The 22,883-nt window shown below is 39.9% G+C and overlaps 1 protein-coding gene across 1 annotated transcript in view; it reads right to left on the reverse strand.

The window, feature by feature from the left end:
• The window catches only part of rgs12a (regulator of G protein signaling 12a), a 78,440-nt gene that overhangs the window by 28,154 nt on the left and 27,403 nt on the right, over nt 1–22,883 (reverse strand). Inside the window, 1 exon segment of the mRNA XM_034164203.1 lies at nt 8,735–8,756. Within this exon segment, the coding sequence (XP_034020094.1) occupies nt 8,735–8,756 (22 nt within the window).

Raw genomic sequence — 22,883 nt, forward strand, 5'->3', positions numbered from 1 at the left:
ACCCTTTATCCGTGTACAACTTTAACTAAATTATTTTACAGAGTATGTCTTACATGGTGTTTCTGTATAGAGAAAGCAAAAAGAAAAAAAAAGGCAACGGAACAAAAAGAACAAAACGGCTTCTCTTATTTTATAACATTGTAAACGTTACAATTAGTACTTTCTGCAGTGGGCTTAAAAATCAATGAGGTCATCAGATGAGTCCAAATCCTTTATAAAATTTATAAACAGTCTCCATATCTTTTCAAATAGATGTTGTTTCGCTTTATGTATGTATGATATTCTTTCCAATGGTAGGCAAGAGCATTTGTTTTAGCCACTGGGAGGCGCATGGTCCATTGACATTTTTCCAGGTCAGAGCAATACATCTTTTAGCTATTAATGAGCTTATATGATTACAAATGCAGTCTGTTTTACTGAAATTGTGTTTCTTCGGGTATAGAGCCAATAAGAACATTGAGGGCTCTAAAGTAATCTTTTTTGAAATTATTTTCTCTATTTGGTCTTTTACTTTTAGCCAAAAATGTCTTATCTGGCTGCATTCTCATATGCAATGTATTAATGTTCCTTTTAAGCCACATTTTATATATGTGTCTGGAATGTTCTTACTATATTTATTTAATTTAACTGGTGTAGTGTATACTCGCATTAACCATTTAAATTGTAATATTCTTAGATGGCTATTAATATTTGTTGAGATTTTTCGCAAACTTTTTCCCAATCATGCTCACTGATTTTAATGTTTAAATCATCATTCCAGGATACTAATTTTCTTGTTGAATTTTCATTTGCGTATGATTGCAGTAGTTTGTAAAAATCTGAGATTATGCCTTTTCTTAGTTTTATTTTTTAATATCAAATTTTCTAACTGTGTAAGTGGAATTTTTTGTAGGTTGATTTGATATTTATTTACAAAACTTCTCAGTTGCAAGTATTTAAAGTAGTGTTTGTTGTCAAGATCAAACTTTACTTTGAGTTCTCCAAAAGACATGAAATTATCCGATTTTGGTGGGTAGAGATTCCCAATTGTTGTAAGTCCCTTAGTTGCCCATGTTTTAAAAGTGGCGTCTGCTCTTCCGGGAGTGAACAGCTGATTACCCCATATAGGACTTAGCTGAGATAATGTTTGGGTCTCTTTTAAGTATTTTCTGACATCATACCAGACCTTCACCATTTGTTTGAGAAGGGGATTTGTTATTTGTTTCAATAGCTGTTTTGTTGTGTCAGAGTAAAAGAATGAATGCAGGGGTAGTTTTACACTTTGGCCTTCCATTTCTACCCAGTGTGGGTTATTGTTGTCATTAAAATAAAAAGTCATGGAGCGCAATTGTGTAGCCCAGTAGTACCATAGAAAATTGGGGCATTTCAACCCTCCACTGTCAAATGGCATGTACAGAAGAGAGAGACGGAGTTTAGATTTTCCATTGTTCCATATCAAACTCAGTTGTTTTTTTTTAATCCAAGCAAACAAGTCAGAAGGGGGGGTAAAGGGATGTTTTGAAATAGGTACAACAATTTTGGCAATATAATCATTTTTAAAGTATTTATTCTTCCCATAATAGATAGAGGCAATGGCTTCCATCGATCTACAGATGTTTTAATTTCTTCTTTTAGCCTGTCATAATTTGCCCTAACCAATTTTTCTGTATTTGGTAAGATTTAAGATTCCCAAATATTCGAATTGTTTTATTATTTTAAATTTGTAAGTTAAAATATGAATATTGGGGTGTTTTCTTTCCATTGCATTTAATAATAACATTGAAGACTTTTTCATTCACTTTATAACCTGAGATATTCCCAAATAGTTGTATTACTTCCAAAACTGCCGGGATTGAGGACGCAAGTTTTGATAGAAATAAAATGACGTCGACAGCAAATAATGCGATCTTATGTTCATTCTGACCTATACTTATTCCAGATATTTGTGAGTGCGAGCATACAGCTGATGCGAAAGGTTCTATCACTAAGGAGAATAGCAGGGGAGAGAGGGGGCAGCCTTGACAGCAACCTCTTTTGATTTTAAATGGTTTTGAAAGATGTCTATTTGTTAAAGTTTCTGCTGTTGGATTTTTGTAAAGTATTTTTATCCATTTTGTAAAATTGCTTCCAAGGCCAAATCTATCCAAAATATTAAAGAGATAGGGCCATTCGACTCTATCGAAGGCCTTTTCTGCGTCGATTGAAAGGAGTGCGCAGTCTTTTTCATCTTTTTTGTAGTGAAGAATATTCAGAACTCTTCTCACATTGTGAAAGCCTTGTCTTCCACTTATGAACCCATTCTGATCGATATTTATTACACTAGGAAGGACTTTCTGAAGTCGCCTTGCCAATATTTTACAAATTATTTTAAGGTCAGAATTGAGGAGACTAATTGGTCTCAAATTTTCACATTTAGTTGGAGGTTTCCCGGGTTTTGGCAGCAGAACTATTAGTGCTTCATTTAGGGACAACAGTAGGCAATCTTTTTCGAAAGTTTCTTCTATCATATCTAGCAGTGGCTTTAGCAGTTTATCTTTAAATTTTCTGTATATATCAATAGGAATACCATCTGGGCCAGCCCGCTTACCTAATTTCATTGCGTCGATGGCATTTGAGATTTCTTCTGTTGTTATTTCTAGATCTAATTCTCTTCTGTGTCTGTCTGAAATAGTTGGAATCTTTATCCTATCCAAGACTGCATTCATGGTCTGAATACTACAATTTGTTTCTGTATTATACAATTTTTTATAATAATCCTTAAATGCATCATTAATTTCTTTTGGGTTTACTATTGTTCGACCTTTATTTTCTAAAGTAGTAATTGTCGTTTTTGTTTCAAGCTGCTTAATTTGCCATGCTAGTAGCTTTCCAGCTCTGTCCCCTTGCTCGTAAAATGTTTGCTTTAACCGTAAAAGACTAGTTGCAGCTTTAAAGCTTGTTTGTTTTTCATAATCTGCTCTCAAAAGTAGAAGTTCTTTTGCCGCCACAGGATCATTTTCCTCAAATACTTTCTCTTGCGTTTTGTTATTATTTTCCAGTTGTTTTAGTTCTTGTTTTGCTTTTTTAGATTTATGGCCAGTGTAACTAATAATGTGTCCTCTGAGGAATGCTTTAAAAGCATCCCATCTGATTCCTGCTGATGTTTGATTTTTATTAAAAATAAAATATTCATCTATTTTACTTCCAATAAATTTGATGAATTCCTCATCTTGTAACCATTTGTGTTGAAACCTCTATCTGGGTGGTTCACAGGTGATATCTTCATCTTGATAAATTAATTTACATGGTGCATGATCTGAGATAGCAATATTATCATATGAACAATTTTGAATTTTTGATATCAAATCTGTTGAAATTAAAAAATAATCTATACGTGAATATGTTTGGAATGTTGCAGAATAACATGAATATGATTTATTTTGTTGATTTAGTGTTCTCCAAATATCTGTTAGTTTCAGCTTGCTCATAAATTGTTTTATAGTTGATCTGCAGTTATTATGAGACTGATCTACTCCCGTTGATCGGTCTTGACCTGGTTCCAGGGTACAGTTAAAGTCCCCTGCTATTATATGATGTCCCGACAGAGTTGAAAGCAAAAAAAAAATAAATCAACATAAAAAGAAGAGTCATCAATATTAGGACCATACACATTGACTAAATTTATGTTTTCTAATAGTAATGATCCTTGAATAATTCGATATCTACCCCTCTTATCTTTAATAACATTATTTATTTGGAATGGAACAGTTTCATGAATAAGTGTCATTACTCCCCTTGCACGGGAGGAAAATGCTGATGTGTATACACTACCCCGCCACCTTCTCCTAACCCTTTTTTCGTCTTCCTCCATCAGGTGAGTCTCTTGCAAAAATATGATTTTGGAGTCCATACTTTTTAGTTTGTTCATGACCTGTTTAACCTTTTTATAGCGCTGTAGTCCCCTGCAATTCCAAGTTACAAAATTTTGATTTACACCCTGTGCCATTTTAACCCTTTAAAGTTATTCATAAAGCAGAAACATAGAAGTAACATTATCATATAATGAATAACTATATTCAGTTGTTTCGGGATTACCAGTAGACATAAATAATAATTTGAGAGAAGCATAACACTTAACATAACGAACCTGCATGTAACACCTTAACTCAAAACAGTACCCCAACCATCCCCTCTGTGGGCCCCCCTCCCTCCTTGATTCATCTTCCGTTATCGCATGTGACCGATCCACACAGCGTGAGGAGCAGTCAAACCTTTCTCTTGTATTCAAAACAAATATAAACTGCTGCTATATGTGCTATTGTTCACATTAGTATATCTTAGCTGCTGTCCTTTAGTTGTATTAAGTGTAGAGCAGTGAATATGGGCAGTCATTCAACATAAGGTAGATCATGAACGGTGTGACACTGCTCTTAAACATAATGAATGTTACAAATTACAACGTTACATGTCTTCTCCATTCTTCTGGTTCTTGCGTAAAAATTCCCGAGCCTCCGCTGGCGTCTTGAAAACGTAAGTTTTTCCGTCTTGAGTCACCAGTAGTTTCGCCGGGTGGACAAGTCCGTGTCTCAGTCCCAGTTTGCGAAGCTCTTCTCGGACGGGATCAAATTGTTTGCGTTGCTGGTGCACACCCGAGGCAAAATCAGGATAGAACCGTACCAGATGCTCCTCGTAATAAATGTTCCCTTTTGCTCTTGCCGCGGTAACAGTAGCCATCTTATCCCTGTTGTTGAGGAATTTCATGATCAAAACACGGGGCGCCTCGCTGTTGTCTCGCTTCGGGCCAAATCCTGCGGGCTCTCTCGATGATCATGGGAGTAGCGTAGATTTTGCGGCCAAATACCTCCGGTAGCTACTTTTCCAAAAACTTACAAGGGTCTCGTCCTTCAGATCCCTCTGGGAGAAACGCGAGTCTCAAGTTATTGCGCCTGGACCTCGACTCCAAGTCCAGTATTTTTTCTTCCAGCGCTTTCTGTTTCGTTTCCAGAGCGCTAGTTTTAGCCCGCAGGATCTCTACTTCATCTTCCGCGTTGGAAATGCGAGTTTCCGCTTCATTGACCCTTTTAGCACAGTCCTTTATTTCTCCACGAATGTTGTTCAAATCTGATTTTATAGTGGTGATGATAGTTAATATTTCATCCACCTTACTGTTCTGGGATTTCTCCTCGGCATTTGTTGCCTCGATTAGCTGTGGAGCGAGGACGCTCTCGTTAGCATTAGCTTTCTGCAGATCACGGAGAGTGTAGTCTGTTAGCTTTGGTTGTTTTGCCTTTTCATTGACTTCTTGTGGAGTTTTTGATGTTTTTGGAGGCATCCTGTTGAGTTAGGAGTGTTGAAGAACGTTCTTTAGAGCTAAGGAAGATTAACGCCAAAAAGTAGCACAATAGCGGAGCAGTGAAGAACATGGCTTTTCACACGGTCGCCATAACTAGAAGTCCTCAGAAAAATAAATTTTATTCCAGACTGATGTTGAACTCTGTTTTTTTTTTTTTGTTTTGTTATGTTTTTTTACTGCCAAAGCATGCTAGCCAACAACAATGACAAGTGGATCATAATGATGACAAACCTCCCAAATATATCAAATAATCTCCTCTCACCATAAATCCATGATGACAGCTCTTCTGTCACATGTCTGAGTTAGCAGTTGAAAGAAGAGTCAACACAGGCCCCTCTTCCATGTCTAACAGGTTACATTGAAGGGAAACATCTACTCAACAATTATGGAAATTTTGACATTCCAGCAGGAGAGCGCAACACGTAGGACTTCTGTTCCAATCCATACAGATTTTTCCCCTCTTACCTAATCATGTTCATGTTATGACTGGTGCCTCACTGCTCTCCTCTGCGATGTGTTGTTTGCATTTGTATAAAACAACCAAATAAAAAAAATAAAAAAACACCTTTCTGGGACCAGATATCTAAAGAAGATGCTCGGATGGGATGCTTCTGTTCTCCTTAGGGAATCCAAAGTGAAATTCGGACCTGTCACAGAGGATTTTGGTACCATTCGGTGTATGAGAAATGTCCATTTAAACTATAAAAAATGAAATGTCAGTATGGATTTCAATATCTCCCAAAATGAGACACTTATTCCAAATCTACTGCTCTAAACGTTTACATCACTCTGTCAAAGTACTGCAATCTCATGTTAGGTGATAACATGGATACGACTGTTAAGCCCCTTTCACACCGGGCCTGCTTCAAGTTGCATATGCTGTGTATCTAATAACGCAGGAATGTCTGAGACCGCTGAGGAGCTCAGCTGCAGCCAGACTGTTAAATGAGCAGGAGTGCGCTCTTATTTCTCTTCTTGTTTATATTTCTTCTTGTGTAGCGCTGCAGGTGTGCCCTCTGATTTCTGTTAAAAGTTTATCATTCTTCCTGTGACCGCAGAGCTGCAGCAGGCATTCACACGCACAGTCCGTAAGTGGACGTGGCGATGTCCTACGTGAGGAGTACACTGGATGTGGACTTGTCCTGTCTCTGGCAATCAGTCTGTGAGCAGGACATGTGGACTTTATTTAACACAATCATGAGAGAACTTGAGGAGGTGAGCGCAAGGAGCTGCAGCCAGGCTGCAATGAGCATTTTTTTTTTCTTTTAATTGTTCACGTGCTCTTTGAGCGGTATAGTTTTACTGCATTGTGTACATGGTATAAAAAGTTCAACAACAATCCTTTGTGATTTATAGCTCTGCAACAATGGAGCACAGCAGGAATCATAAATTGGCATCGGGTAACATTATGTTGTATGGGTGTGGCATCCAGTCATGTTAAGTACAGTTAAGTTGCCTCAATTTGCGAGAAAACTACTTCCTTTGTGCGTCCTGTGCTCAACGCAGAAAAAAATTAAACATGTTTAATTTTCGGCGTTCATGTCGCATCACCCTTTGTGTCCCTCACGGTATTGTGGCTTTAGGTTGCATCAACTTGGCGTCGTCCTGACGCCGCATGACGCAACTCGAAGCAGGCCCGGTGTGAAAGGGGCTTTAGATCGAGAACCACATCCTTTGGGTTAAAGAAATGCTTAGAACTCAGAGGGCAAACAGATCAAGCCACAGGAAAGGAAGGCACAAGACAGGGTGGGTAAAAGGAACGTTATCATTCTGACTGTACCGTCTGGTACACCCGTCAGATGCAGGACTTTGATGCACACGCCGTCGTGATGATTCCACCTGCTGTGTTCCCAGCTGAATGCCGTACTTTGTTCCACCAACTGCCACGTGCTGAGTGTCTGCTGGTTATATAAAATAATTATTTCGTAGCAGATGAATCCTTTGCTCTGCAAGTTGGCTGCTGAAAATGTCTCTAATCGCTTCCTGAATCACAGAGGAGCGCTCTAGCCAAACGAGCTGGAGAAAGCATTTGGAGCCATCGAAAAAGGTAATTATTCATCATGTTCACATTGTCATGGCTTGGTAAAACAGTTGCATGTTCTTTCCTTCTTGTCTGCAGCTGTAAAAGTATGTTTGTGATAGCTTTAACATCTCATTATAATCGTTCAGACCAGCTGCGCTCTGATACAGTGCGCTGATGCAGCCATTCACTCTGTTCACATCTTCTTTACTCCACTTGATGAGCTGCACATAGTGCTGGTGAGCAGATCACACCACGTTGCACGACATTTACACGTGAAAGATTTTTTGAACATTTCAAATTTCTGTTGCGTTCAGTCTGCACCTGTTAAAGACAAGTTTACTCTCTTGCACGACACAGGGCGTGCAAGTGCGTGCATCAAAGTCGTGCAAGTGTCAGTGGGCCTTTATTGAAAATGATGTTCATTGTACGAGTGAAAATATAGTGCTCAGTGCTAACAATTCTAACTGCAACCCACAAGGAAAACCAGCAGATACCACTTGGTATCAATCAAAGACACACAAGAACATAGATTACATGAGGGCAACAGGAGATACACAGAAGGAGAAGTCCCAGGAACTAAAGGTCATCTACTGACTCCTCAGACTGCACAGTACCTGCTATCATGGCGGTAGATGGCCACATTAGAGCTGTGGGATGACCAAGAAGGGAGTGCATAGTAAAAACAACAAAGGGCTTGTTACAAACACAACTGCTGTCATTCCATAGAGAGTCAACCAGGGTTAATAATGGAATGGTTATTTGCTTCGAATGACAAAATAACAATATCAAGGTCATGTAAGGCTGTGTTGCACGTCAAAATAAAACTACAGTTCAGCTACAGCACTGTAAAATATAATCAAGTGGTTCAGGCAGTGACGAATGCGACTGTAATGTGTCCTCAATACTTGCATTTTTCTAACCAACTCACCCATCTGTGCATAGATCATCAAATTGCACAGAGACTGTTCATTCAAAAGCACTTAAAGTTCCCCAGCCAAAGATTCTTTAAAATTGGGTTGATGGATTACGGCTGAGGCTTTGGGATCCAAGTTTAACTGCATTGTTAATGAGATGGCTCTAGTAAGCAAACACCGGTGCACATGTTGTCACATTCATTGTGAAAGAAGCAATTTCAGTTGCCCTGTTAGCAAATGTTAATAAAATGGCTAATAAAAAAAAAAAAAAACATCAGCATGCACACAGGTCTCCAATGTAACCCAAAGCACACTCAGCAAACACCCTTTGTTAATCAGCCAAAAGAGAAATGGTTTTATTATTTGTGGAGCCTTCAGAAAATAGGCTGGTAAAGATCAGACAAAAAGGGCTACTGAAGGGAAATCTTGCAGACAAATCTTAAAAAATTTTTCACGTTTTTAATGAGAAAAAGTAACTGTACTTACCACCATCTGAAGAAGCAGCAGACTGAAAGAGAACAAAGAGAGACATGAGTGAGTGGCTGCCCTCATGACCTCCTGAGAGCTCTCCAGGCATCTGTGGTCTACTGGGAAGGGGTTGGACAACACCATTAATTTGCAAGTGGGTGGGACAGCCGATCTCCATCACGTTAAAGTTTGCACCTCCACATCAAGGCCCACCCCCTCATTTTACTGTGAGGTCTTCAGCTCCAAGCAACTTTAGAAGCCATTACAGCCCTGTAATGGTCTTCTTTTCTTTTGCTAATTCAGGGAACGACTGGTTTGTATAGATGTTCCAAAAAGGGCAAACAGGATGAACACTGGCGGGGGGGGGGGGGAGCAGGGGGGTGGAAAAGTAAGCCCCTCTCTGCTTCTCCCTTTTTCCCCTCAAGTCACCACAGCAGGTCTGATATAGATCTGCATGCTGATTTGGCACAAAATTTAAGCCGAATGACCTTCCTGAGGCAACTCCGCCTTACACGGAGAAATGGGGGGATGGAAATTTCACTGCAATAACATATGATTTTATAATTGATCAACAAATATTTACATTGCAAACTCCATATGAAATCTTCTGATTCTGGCTCGTGTCAAAACATTTAGCACCAATTTGGTTCAGATAATAGAGAGACTAATGCTGGAACTGTGAAGCATTTGTTGTAAATGTTTTAAAAATGCAGGGGAGGACACGAGAGGCGCTTCTTCTGGTTTGGTCCAAGAACATTCAAAATATTGGTGTGTTGGTGGATTTGTTTCAAAAGGAGACATTATTCCCAAAAGAGCCTTTTGTGAGCTGCCACTTCAAAGTATGAATATTCCAGGCTGATAATGCGTCTAAACAAGGCATTTGTGTGGTGTCTTGGTGTGAGCTTTGGCACAATTTCACATAGATTACAGAGCTGTAAACCATCTTAATATAGTTAAATCAAACCAATTATTTATAGGCTTTGAACACTGCAATTTTTATGTGTTCTATTTGATCAATCAGCCAAAGAACATGTCCAGACAACATGTTCAGACATACTGTGGGCCATTTATTTTTAAGTGTTGGTGCAACTTGCCATGTGAAGGCAGGGAATGAAGTCATTGTCACATTCAATGCCGTGACGGGTCATTCCGTTTTGGGACTGGCCACATGTAAAAATTCTATCAGACACAAACCACTAAACCACTAATCGTCTGTCATAACCTCTTTACAACTGTGCAGCTGCAGAATCCAAACAAGTACAGTCAACACCCAAGAGCCACCCCTTCTGTGGTGGCTAGCATGTGTACAGTAATCATGGGTGGGTTTTCGAAGCTGAAGCACAAAGAAGCAAAAAAAAACACAGAACACCCACTTCATCTGTCTGTCCCTTTGGGTCTAAAACAGCTTAACCTCAAACCTTAAATACACAGGAGCAGTATGCACAGGGCAGACTGTTTGCGACCACGGTTCAGTTTGAAGAAGAGAATAGATGTCACATTTGTGATGCAAAGCTTGGTTGAGAAGAAAGAAAATGTCCCCATGTTTGAGGAGTAGGTTGCCCCAGACCAGTGTGATTCTGTGATGAGTCCTTTTTGACATTCATGAATGACTAAGTGGAAAGGCACCTTGAAATTTGCACAAATGTAATCCCCGTGCTGCTGCGTAATTCGTCGTGCCAATATTACCCACTTTGTCCCGCTGGATGCCGCGTTATATAAAATAATTTCATAGCCGATGACGCATTTGTTCTCAGAACTTGGCTGATGAAATCATCTCTCATCGCTCCCAAAATCACAAACTATATACAGCTACAGGTTGTCTCGTGCGCATCGTGGGTGGGGGATGCAAAGGTAATTATTTATTTATTTGCAATGGCTTGGTAAAACAGTTGCATTTTCATTTCTTCTTATGAGTTAGATAATGTATGTGTAAAATTATCTTTATTATAGATGTAACATCTCGTCATAATCGTTCAGATGCTCTGCGACAATGAGACATACCGACTCACAGTGACACAAAGCGTTTTTGAATAGGTTGCACAATGTTCACAGCAAGTTCACAAAATTAATGCGTGCCAGAAGTTTTGAACATTTCAAAATTTTCACATACAGTTTACAAAGAGTTTACTCACTGGCAAACCAGATTGTGTGCCCCTGCGGGGATCAAATTCGTGCAAGTGTCAAGGCACCTTAAGTTACTTGATTACCACCTCACTACCTGAAGCCAAAGACAAACCAACAGGACATCTTATACTCACAGAGCCCCACAATTTTTCATCATCATGCTCCACTATATGTTAAAAGTATTATTTGCTTTCTGTGAATTTTGTTGCTCCTTAATACAGGATGTGTGGTACATGTGGACATTTTATTTTATTCATGTTGAGCTGTGGTCAGAAGCAGATGAAAAGTGGTCACTAGCCCTCGATGGGTCCCTGGGCTACACTTCTGTGTGGGCCATTAAAGCCCTGTTATAATCACAGAATGCAATGTCGATACTGCCCAAAAAAAACAAAAAAAAACAAAACCTGCAAACACCGCTTCTTTCCACTTTTTTCCCTTCAAAAAAGCAGCAGTGGCTTTAGTGGCCACCAGAACTCTGCTTTGGAAATGAAAGAAACTGGTAAATAAAGTAATTTCAAATTATAAGTCATTTCAGAAGGTGCTCAAATTCTTTCCTTTGAAGGGCCATAAATTAATGTGGGTGGAGGACCACAGGCCAAAAGTAAATGTTGATGTATGAATTACACACAGTGAATTACATAACAGTTAAATGCATTGCATTTTAGATATTTAAAAAACTGACATTCTAAATATATATATATATATATATAAAAAAATACAAAACAGTACTACACTGAGCTGTAATTTGTTTAATCTGTTATTAATTTGTACAAAATCTGTTATTTATAGAAAATTTGTCCATTATCACGGCAAGACAAACTGAAAGGAAGGTGGGCCAAATGTGACCCACAGATTCCACATTGGGAAAACCTGGTGGAGAGAAGCGGGGAGAAAGAGGAAGGAAGAAGACTCAAATTTCACTAAATTAATAGAAAATCTTTTTCTGCTAGCTGGTGTGGAATTGTGACTGTTCGGTTCTAGATAGCGGCCATCATTAAAATAAACAGATAGTGTACGTCACTGATTTAATGCATTTCTTTGCAGAAATGAAACTATATTCACAGCGGTGAGTTTGTTTTTTTATCAATATTTTACAAAACCCAGTTAAACCTGTGAAGCATTAAGATGGATATTTTATTTACACAGGTCTACATATGTCACATCCCTTTCAAATATGTGATGCAAATTGACAAGGAAGTAGGGAAACATTGCTGATCTGACAAACAGCACTGCCCCCAAAAAAGCCTCACCTGAAATGGCAGAGGCTATCATATTAGCTAGTCATGCCACATCATCCAAGTTTGCAAATCATGCCTTGTGGAGGTATAAACTGTTCTAAAATCAGGTCAATATAAAGTACATTAAATCCCTTCATTCAGTTATTAATGTATTAATCACGACCATCTGTGGTTGCTAGCTACCATGGGCCACTCATTACAAAGTACCTCCATGGTAGCTTATGGTAGCAACTGTCATTTTAGTTAGCAATGCCATAAAAATCAATTTTTAACCAATTCTACTGTACCAGAATACAAACATTTCCAACAAATCAATGCAGTTTGCATTCACGCCATTATTTCCTATTTCTGTTACAGCCTTTTCCAAAATGGATGAAATTCATTTGTTGCCTCACACCTCTACATAATGTTTATGTGAAAGTATTTTTGTAAATATATATATATATGTGTGTGTGTGTGTGTGTGTGTGTGTGTGTGTGTGTGTGTGTGTGTGTGTGTGTGTGTGTGTGTGTGTGTGTGTGTGTGAGCATTAAACAACGAGAAGCTGTGCATTATACGGTTTGAATGCATGACGCGGAGTCTGAAACACCATGACGCGAAGCGGAGTGGCGTTTCTCCGCGAAGTGCATTCAAACCGTATAATGCACGGCTTCGAGTTGTTTAATCTGCTTATACCATGGTCCCACACAGTGAGCTAACACACAAATATTTATTTAACAGAACTTGATAAAAATGTGTGAGTATTTGGGACTACTTAATGTTTTGTCTCTGATGCCCTTACCGAGTCTGCGGGCTCGCGCCGCAGTGGGCCACTCACACCGCCCCCCCTCTGCTATGTGGAGTTGTGACAAACTCTGGCAACAGGTCCAGAAACTACGCTCGCTGTTTTGATGCGGAGTGCTCGGCCACCCACAAGGATAGAACCGTTCTCTTCTTCTTTCCCGTCTTCAGTCTTGTCCAGTTCGTCCAATATTAAATTTTTACGCCGTTGCTTTTGCTGCTGTTCTCGTTTGCTCTCCTCTTTCCGTTCCTCAAGCGTTTTATTTTGGCCAACAATATTAAAATTCACTTGGAAATCCACGTTTTATCGCATTTGTCATTCACTTGTCAAAACATAGCTGATCTGCGCCAACTGATTTGTGCGTTGCTATGGTGACGACCAGAGCGGAGTGATTATAACAGTGACTTAACTCGCCGAACTACGTGTGTGTATACACGAAAATAAAGCACGCCAGTTAGACATGGAATTCTCACTGACCATGGTATAAATATATATAAAGCAATCACATGTACATAAGTATTCACAGCCTTTGCCATGAAACTCAAAACTGAGCTCAGGCACTGTTCTCACTGTTCATTCAGCGATTTCTACAGCTTGGAATCCATCTGGGGTAAATTCAGTTGATTGGACATGATTTGGAAAAGCACACACATGTCTACATATAAGGTCCCACAGTTGACAGTTCATGTCAGAGCACAAACCAAGCATGAAGTCAAAGGAATTGTCTGTAGACCTCCGAGACAGGATTATCTGGAGGCACAAATCTGGGGAAGGGTACAGAAACATTTCTACTGCTTTGAAGGTCCCTATGAGCACAGTGGCCTCTTTCATCCATAAATGGAAGAAGTTCAGATCCATCAGGACTCTTCCTAGAGCTGGACGCCCATCTAAACTGAGCAATTGGGGGAGAGGGCCTTAGTCAGGGAGGTGACCAAGAACCTGATGGTCACTCTGTCAGAGCTCCAGCATTCCTCTGTGGAGAGAAGAGAACCTTCCAGAAAGCCAACCATCTCTGCAGCAATCCACCAATCAGGTCTGAGTGACAAGATGGAAGCCACTCCTTAATAAAAGGCACATGGCAGCCCACCTGGAGTTTGCCAAAAGGCACCTGAAGGACTCTGACCATGAAAAACAAAATGCTCTGGTCTTATGAAACAAAGATTGAACTCTTTGGTGTGAATGCCAGGAGTCATGTTTGAAGGAAACCAGGCACCATCCCTACAGTGAAGCATGGTGGTGGCAGCATCATGCTGTGGGGATGTTTTTCAGCACCAAGAACTGGGAGACTAGTCAGGATTTGCGGGAATGATGAATGCAGCAATGTAAAGAGACATCCTGGATGAAAACCTGCTCCAGAACGCTCTTGACCTCAGACAACGGTTCATCTTTCAGCAGGACAGTCACCCTAAGATCACAGCCAAAATATCAAAGGAATGGCTTCAGAACAAGTCTGTGAATGTCCTTGAGTGGCCATAACCAGAGCCCAGACCTAAATCTGACTGAATATCTCTGGAGAGATCTGAAAATGGCTGCGTACTGACACTCCCCATCCAACCTAACGGAGCCTGAGAGGTGCTGCAAAGAGTAATGGGCAAAACTGCGCCAAGCTTGTGGCATCATAATCGAGAAGACTTGAGGCTGTAATTGCTGCCAAAGGTGCATTTCCAGATGTTGTTGATGTATGGCTTTCGCTTTGCATGGTAGAGTTTTAACTTGCACTTGTAGCGACAAACTGTGTTAACTGACAATGGTTTTCTGAAGTGTTCCTGAGCCCATGCAGTAAGATTCTTTACACAATGATGTTGGCTTTTAATGAAGTGCCGACTAAGGGATCGAAGGTCACGGGCATTCAATGTTGGTTTTTGGCCTTGCCGCTTACGTGTAGAAAGTTCTCCAGATTCTCTGAATCTTGTGATTATATTATGGACTGTAGATGATGGAATCCCTAAATTCCTTGCAACTGAACATTGAGAAACATTCTTCTTAAACTGTTGGGCTATTTTTTCATGCAGTTGTTCACAAAGTGGTGCTCGCCCTATCTTTGCTTGTGAACGACTAAGCCTGTTGGGGATCCTCCTTTTATACCCAATTATGACGCTCACCTGTTTCCAATTAACCTGTTCACCTGTGGAATGTTCCAAACAGGTGTTCTTTGAGCATTAATTAACTTTCCCAGTCCTTTGTTGCCCCTGTCCCAGCTTTTTTGAAACGTGTTGCAGGCATCCATTTCATAATGAGCAAATATTTGCACAAAAAAGTCTATCAGTTTAAACATTAAATATCTTGTCTTTGTGGTGTATTCAATTGAATATAGGTTGAAGAGGATTTTCAAATCATAGTATTCTGCTTTTATTTACATTTCACACAACATCCTGACTTCATTGGAATTGGGGTTGTACCAGGGGCGTAGGCAGAAATCATAAAACAGGTGGGCCCAGAAAAAAATCAGACGGGCCCAACCTTTGGGGTTGTAGGTAAGGTGTTGGTATTATAATACACCGTTTGAAAATGTATGCCTCATTTGGACATCGCAAGCAATGTTATCACTTAGTCTACAGCACTGGCAAAGTGAGCACACAGATGCGACACATCAGACACAAGTACTCTTCATGGATAATGCAAGCTGCAGTGTAGCGCCACACACACACACACACACACACACACACACACAATGCAAGTCTGGTAGCCTACTTGGCTCGGCCTAAACCCAAAACATCAATAGGTATTTAAATAAGGCATTGTTTCAAAAATGAATTCCAAGTTTAATGATGAACACATCTCAGCCAACTGCACAGATGCTGTGTGCAGTTACACAGACGCAAAGTGTCAGACACAAGCACCCCATGGACAATGCAAGCAGCAACGCAACGCTTAGTCATGTAAAGTCCTTTAAAATAAAAATTCAAAGTATATCCACAACATGAAAACAGGTTGGCTCGGAGGCCAAATTACGAAACTGATAAACAATGGAAACCATGGCTCAGCGGCCAAATTAAAAACCATCAGAACGGTCACCAACATGATTCATGGCAGTTGCAATATAATATTAACAATTAGGCCTTATTTAGAAAAAAAAGTAATTAATGGTCTCACACTTACATTTGATGAATCCTTTTAATGCTACAGCAGGAGACGACAGGTTTTTAACTCTTATTACGTCGTCATAGTCCAACAATTCGGTCAGTTCTCTTTCAAGGGAAAGCACGGAGAGTGCATTCAGTCTGTGAGTCAACATGGATGTTCTGGTGGACGTTTTTATCCGATTAACAGTAGAAAACAGCCGTTCGACAGTGCATGTTATTGGCATTGTGATGAGGACCCGCAGAAGACTATTTATTTGAGGAAAAATGTGGTCCATCCTTTATCGCGGGAGTTACGTTCTAAAAATAACCCGCTATAAGCGAAATCCGCGAAGTAGTCAGCGCTATTTTTTGCAATTATTATAGATGTTTTAAGGCTATAAAACCCCTCACTACACACTTTATACACTTTCTCAAACAGGCATTAACATTTTCTCACTTTTCTCTCGTGTAAACCCTCTCTTTTCTCTTCTGTGCAGGAAGATTATAAACAGACACACGCAGAACACAATGTGCGTACTCTCACTTCGCTCACTGCCTCCGGAGGTACAGATGCGGGACCCGCAAAGAATCCAAGTCCTCTCTCGGCGGCCACAGAGCTCTGAGGCTGCGGTCAACATCCGGATTAAAACAGCGAGCGTAGTCTCTGGACCTGTTGCCAGATTTGGCGCAATTCCGCACAGCAGACAGGAGGGCGGTGTGGCCCGCTGCTGCGTTTACCAAGCCTGCAGAAAGCGCATCGGAGGCAGTGAGAGCAATCGCGGTGATACCGACCGGTGCCGTGACCGGCCCGCCTGATAAGGATGCAGAACACAATGCGCCGTTAAAAAAAAAGCATGCAAAACTGCTCTAAAAAAATCTGCGAAACTGCGAGGCCGTGAAAGGTGAACCGCATTATAGCGAGGGACCACTGTACTCTGAAAATGAATAAATAAAAATCGCAGAAGATGAATCAGATTTTTTTTGGACAAAATGTATTAATTGTCGCTCAGTGCTAATGCAATACCATATCATAGGAATACAATGAGGCAGCAACAGGTGACTGTCGAGTGTCGACTCAGCCTTCTCATTGGATGGGGCGGGCCCAGGCCCATCCAGGCGCACCCCTTAGTTTTTTATTTTTAATAAATTTGCAAAAAAATAAAAAAAATAAATTAAAGTTTTTTCATGTTGTCATTATGGGGGTGTTGAGAGTAGAATTTTGAGGGGAAAATGAATTTACTCCATATTGGAATAAGGCTGTAACATAACAAAATGTGGAAAAAGTGACGCGCTGTGAATATTTTCCAGATGCACCATAAATGTACAAGCCAATATACATCTTATGACTTCATCATATGACTTCTGTGTGACTTCACTTTTAATTTATTCATACTAATCAATCACAAATGCGTTGCTGAACAATATATGCTTTGGAATCTAGATGGATGATCTAAAGTTCAGATCATGCATTTAGGATTCTTGGTTGTTGAGATACACACAAAAAAAATGTTTATCTGACCATGTTTTCTTTGACCTTCGAACAAACTAGTCCAACATTTAATCACCTCTAGATATATCAAAGTAATATTCCTACCAAGTCTGATCCATTTAGGCTGCTTCTTTGCTGAGATATACAAAAAAAGACGTATTTTTCTGACCATGTTTTTTTGTCCTTTGACTAAACTACTAAAAAACAAAACAAAAAACAAACAAACAAAAAAAACAATTGAATGTCTGCATCTCGGTTGCTGAGATGTAAGAGAAGCAAATCAATAACCACATTTTTTAAAAGGTATTTTTGGACCATGGATCTATCTAGGCATCTTGGTTGTTGAGAAACAGGATAAGGTGTTTTTATGATTGTTTTCTGTGACCTTTGACCAAACTACTCCAAAATCTAATCACCTCAAGGTATGTATCCAAGTAATATTCCCACCAGGTTTGAAGGAAGTTCATCCAGCCCCCCCCCCCCCCCATTTATTTATTCAGTTATTTATTCTGTCCACAGACATACACCAGTGAAAACTAAATCTTGCTCGCCATGTTGCCAATATGTGTGGTAACAAATTATTGAAAGCAGTGAAGAAATACTGTTAAAAATAAGGAAAATTCTGTAACCTTTTTGTGATCATATTCTTCTCTGCTTTACAAATGCTAATTTGTTCACAATTATTAAAATACAACTAATACAACTCTGTATAATCCAAATTTGTTACAACATACAGAAAAATGTCTCACTGAATTTTGATCACTTAACTAAACTAAAACCCATCAATCAATCAAAACAATATTTAACTTAACGGTATCAGCAGGAGGCTTTGCGTGTGTTTAAATGAGCTTTTTACAACAGAAGTTGTTCAAATCAAAAAAATTCTGGAGATCACCCTTTGTGCATTTGCTGGTCTTAAAAAGACAAATTTAACCCATAGCAAGTTAGCTTTGAGTTAGCGGACATTAGCAAGCATGCTAACATCCGCGAAATGTCTTATAAATCACTCCAGAGGTGTTATTAGTTTCTAAAAACAGTGTTTTCAGTTTCTTTCTAGCTTTTACATAATATATGAGAAACATGTATATAAACACACAAAATGAATCGGTATTGAAGAGACTGACATCACAGTGTAGCCCTACTCTGATTGGTTGTCACCCACATCACTCAAACACAAAACTCTTTTAAAATACATCAAGGTTAACCATGTTTGAACTTGTCCAAAGTGCTTGTCCTAAGAATTTTTTCCATGAATTTCAAGAGTCTGGCAGTAATAGGACTACACTTATGCTGAGCACAGATGGACAGATGGATGGACGAAAAGCCTTTGCAATACCTGATGGCCATATTTGATGTCCTCGGGTAAAAATAGGAAACAAATAAGGAAATTTGGGTGGGCTGTTTAGAGAGCAGGTGAGGTTAGGGACCACGTGTCACACTGCAGAACTGCAGGACTGCCCTGGATTCAGGTTGGCAACCACTCAGAACCCCGAACCATCCACACCACCTGAAGGTAGCCAGCTGCAGCCAAGTGATACGTAGGTGTTCAATTGGCATTTTTGCAGTTGGTGGGGTCCTCAGCACTGAAGCATCTGTGTGCTTGACCTTGCACAGAGAAACGCACCACATGACCATAATGTCGCAGTTACTCATAATACAAGTAGTATGCCAGCCGAGTCCCCTCAAGCAGCAGTTCTTTTGACACACAGTCAGTCCAGTGATACTCATGGATCCTCCTGAGAGTTCACTGGTTAGTGCCTAGGTGTCAACACCATACAGTATGATGGGAAGAACCAGGACCCTAAACACTTGGACCTTTGTACTCCTCACCTTATTTCTTCATAACCTCTCCTCAGACTTCTCTCAATCAAGGTCCCGGACACACAAACACCACTGCAAACGTAAATGAATCTCCTTAAAATGTTCGACATTTTTACACAAGATACACTTCTAATAGCTGAGTCCAGGAATCCATCAACAGCCTGGATTTTACACTTGATCAAACTCCTGCGAAACAGTTTGATTTTGAAATCTGAGACACCAAGCAGACATCCCCCACTTTTGGATGAGTCTCAAGAGTTTTCTCGTGAAAACATGCTCACTCTCCTTAGCTACACCAATGTTTAGTGGTGTCATTCTGGACACTGAAACCACATGGCAGAAACTTGTATCTCTGACTTTTTGCAAAGTCAAGGACCCCTGTGTCATTTTCATCATGGTTAAAGCACCTTGGTACTTGCACAAATTTTGGCTCCATACTGCTGCATTAGATGGCACGCACCTTGACACTTGCAAAAATTTGTAAACTGTGCGCACAATGACACCCATTGACATGCAGTGTTTGCAAATAGGTTGTGCAATGTTCATGGCTAGTTCATGCAAGTGGCATGAAATGTATGTGTGCCAGAAATTCTGAACATTTCAAAATCTTCTTTGCGCACTGGCATGCAGCTGTGCACAGTTCATGGACACTTTACAACAGTCTGAGTCAAATTTGTGCAAGTATCAAGGCACCTTTACTAGAATCAGAACAAAGTGGAAGCAACTTACGTTTGAACTATGGTTCCATCGTGCTGTGGACAATCCCACCGCACCAGTCAACACTTTGCAGAGAAAAGACCCAATATTATCAGTTATCAAGCTGTTCACCAATGAATATGGCTTTATACACCCTGAAGAAAACCATACACCCTGAGGCTGAAGTGCTGGTGCTGGAGTTGGATGCAGCTCCGCACAGCAGACGGGTGGTGTCACTCACCCGCAGACGAAGTAAGCACATTGGAGGCAGTGAGAGCAATCGCGGTGATGCCGACCGATGCCGCATCCGGCCTGCCTGATAAGGACACAGAACACAATGCGCTGTTTTAAAAAAAAAAAGAAGCATGCAAAATTGCACTAAAAAATCCGCGAAACTCCGAGGCCACGAAAGGGAGTTACGTTCTACAAATAACCCGCGATAAGCGAAATCCGCGAAGTAGTCAGCGTTATTTTTCACAATTATTATAGATGTTTTAAGGCTGTAAAACCCCTCACTACACACTTTATACACTTTTCTCAAACAGGCATTAACATTTTCTCACTTTTCTCTCCTGTGTAAACACTCAAAGTTCAAACCTTAGTCAAAAAAAAAAATAGAATGTTTTCCTATAAATAATTATGATGGCTTTTAGAACTAACATTTAATTTGAATGATCAACCTACGAGGTTGGACGCGTAAGAAATTATTAATAGTGACTCACCAGTATTTCACAGTTCCTCTGACCACGCCTCTTCGTCGTGGCGCCGCTCCGCTGTCCGGATTGGCTGATTACTCGGGTGGTATGAAAAATATTACCCGTCTGCGAAAAGGGTATATTGCTATTTATTCTTTAGTGTTTTATCCAATCATATTGGCGTATCATTTATAGGTATATGATAAGGTAGTTTATTCTTTTCCAGAGATGTAGCATAATAATAATGAGAAGAAATTATCGAGGTTCATTGTAATGAATTGTGAAAAAATAATCGTAATTTTAAATGGTTTATTTTATTATTATTTATTATTTTTATATATATATATATATATATATATATATATATATATATATATATATATAAGTTGTCATTTAGTGGTGGAGTTATGACAATGTTTTTTGCCTTCTAGGAGAATGTGAAGAAAACGACAAAAAAAAATCACTGTTTTCTTTCTTCTCTCATCCACAAACAATAGCTTTGCTTCCAAACTCGTGACACCTTTGGTCATGATCTTGTTCACTCTGGGCAACTCCAGAGTACAATACACTTTGTTCAGATCCCAAATCTGTATACGATATGTTGGTAAGGAAACTGACAAAGTTACAATTTTGGTGAAAACAAGTGCAGCGTATCCCGTCTATGGTACAGCCACACTCTGGCATCTGTGTGTGTACAATCTGACATGCGCCAGGTTGATGAAAACCATAGTTAAAATATTTCTAAAAATGGAAACGTGAGATATTAAATAATTTGGAGCTGTCCATGCACGTTCTTGCCTTCAAACACAGGCTTGAGAGGCGCCGGTTGACTGGGGGGGGGAAAAAAAAGCTCTCTGAAACTTTTTTTTTTAACTCACGACTCATTCTTCCAGCCCACAAACAAACAGCCACGAGTCCACACACCACTTCAAACAGCTGATCCGCGTGTTAGAGGTTGGAGAGAAGAAAGGGAGAAGGAATAATGAGGAAAATGAAACGGCTGATCGAACAAAAGGAGAATCTCCACTTTCACGAACGAAAGTGGAGGCTCGGACGGAAAGTCACGGTTTTACTTACAGTGTTGATGTTCCAGGATCTCTTGAAGGAAAGTCTCTTTTTGAGACTCATTGTGCTAGTGCGCTACACAAGCAGCACCACACAGACACATATGTGTGTGTGCACAGAGGGAAAAAAAAAAAACACGCATACCTGAACATTCCCCACCCAAAACTCTGTAAACCATGTCTGTACAAGTCAGGGAGGGAGAGAGAGAGAGATGTGGAGGGAAAAGAGGGAGGGAATGAGAAAGAGAAATCTGACAAGGTGCTGAACAGACAGATGAGGAGGGGCTGGATAGGAGGAAAGAAAAAGTCCTGTTTCCTTACTTTGCAGCTGTTGCCATAGCAACCCACCTGGCAATACATACGGCCTCTGCCACGGTAGCATGAAGGAATCGGATGCATTAACACCCCCTCGTGCACACAAACCACAGTGGTCTTCACCCCCGTTTTGTTTCTTGTCATGATCATCTCTTCTTACTTAAAGGCGGGGGGGAAGATACCCCGCCTGCATAAATTGAAGCCATATGTATGTTTTGAATAAAAAAAGGAAACTATTCTTACGCCCCCAAAATCTTTGGCAAGTCTCTGCAATCAGTGTGTGGCTAAAAATGATTCTTAAAGCACTGAGGTTTTCCACGTTGCCAGTAAGTGAGAACTGAGTCGTTTCGAGACTTCATTTTGCCATTAATAACGGATTAAATGTAGCCAGGGGGGTTAGGATCTTGGATTTCACACTATATTTCACCAATTTCTTTGACATTTTCACATGCGCTCACTGTAAAAACTGGATTTCTGTCATACATCAGCGGTTGTGCACTTAACGGAAAACCCAGACTCCATAATCAGCCAATTCACGGACAAGGTTGTAAAAGTTTACTAATTATCTTCTAAAAACACAATCTTTTCCTGAGATGTATTCTGTAATAGATCAAACTTCAGAAATACACAATGAATTTAAAACAGAAAATTATGAAAACACTGTGATGGAAAAAAGGTTCATGCAAAGTATGTAAATAAAAAAAAAACTTTTACACCTCCGTTTAGACAAGAGCACAGTATATACTGTACACTGGTATTTTCTTGTTGTTGGACAAGGCAGAATTATGAAAAGCTTGACTCAAACTGGTGATCTAATAATGGTTTGATGCTTTTTCTATTATCTAACAAGTGTTATATGTTCTATTGACACAAATGGCACTT

Source organism: Thalassophryne amazonica, chromosome 23, assembly GCF_902500255.1.
Source record: "Thalassophryne amazonica chromosome 23, fThaAma1.1, whole genome shotgun sequence".
Lineage (NCBI taxonomy): Eukaryota > Metazoa > Chordata > Actinopteri > Batrachoidiformes > Batrachoididae > Thalassophryne > Thalassophryne amazonica.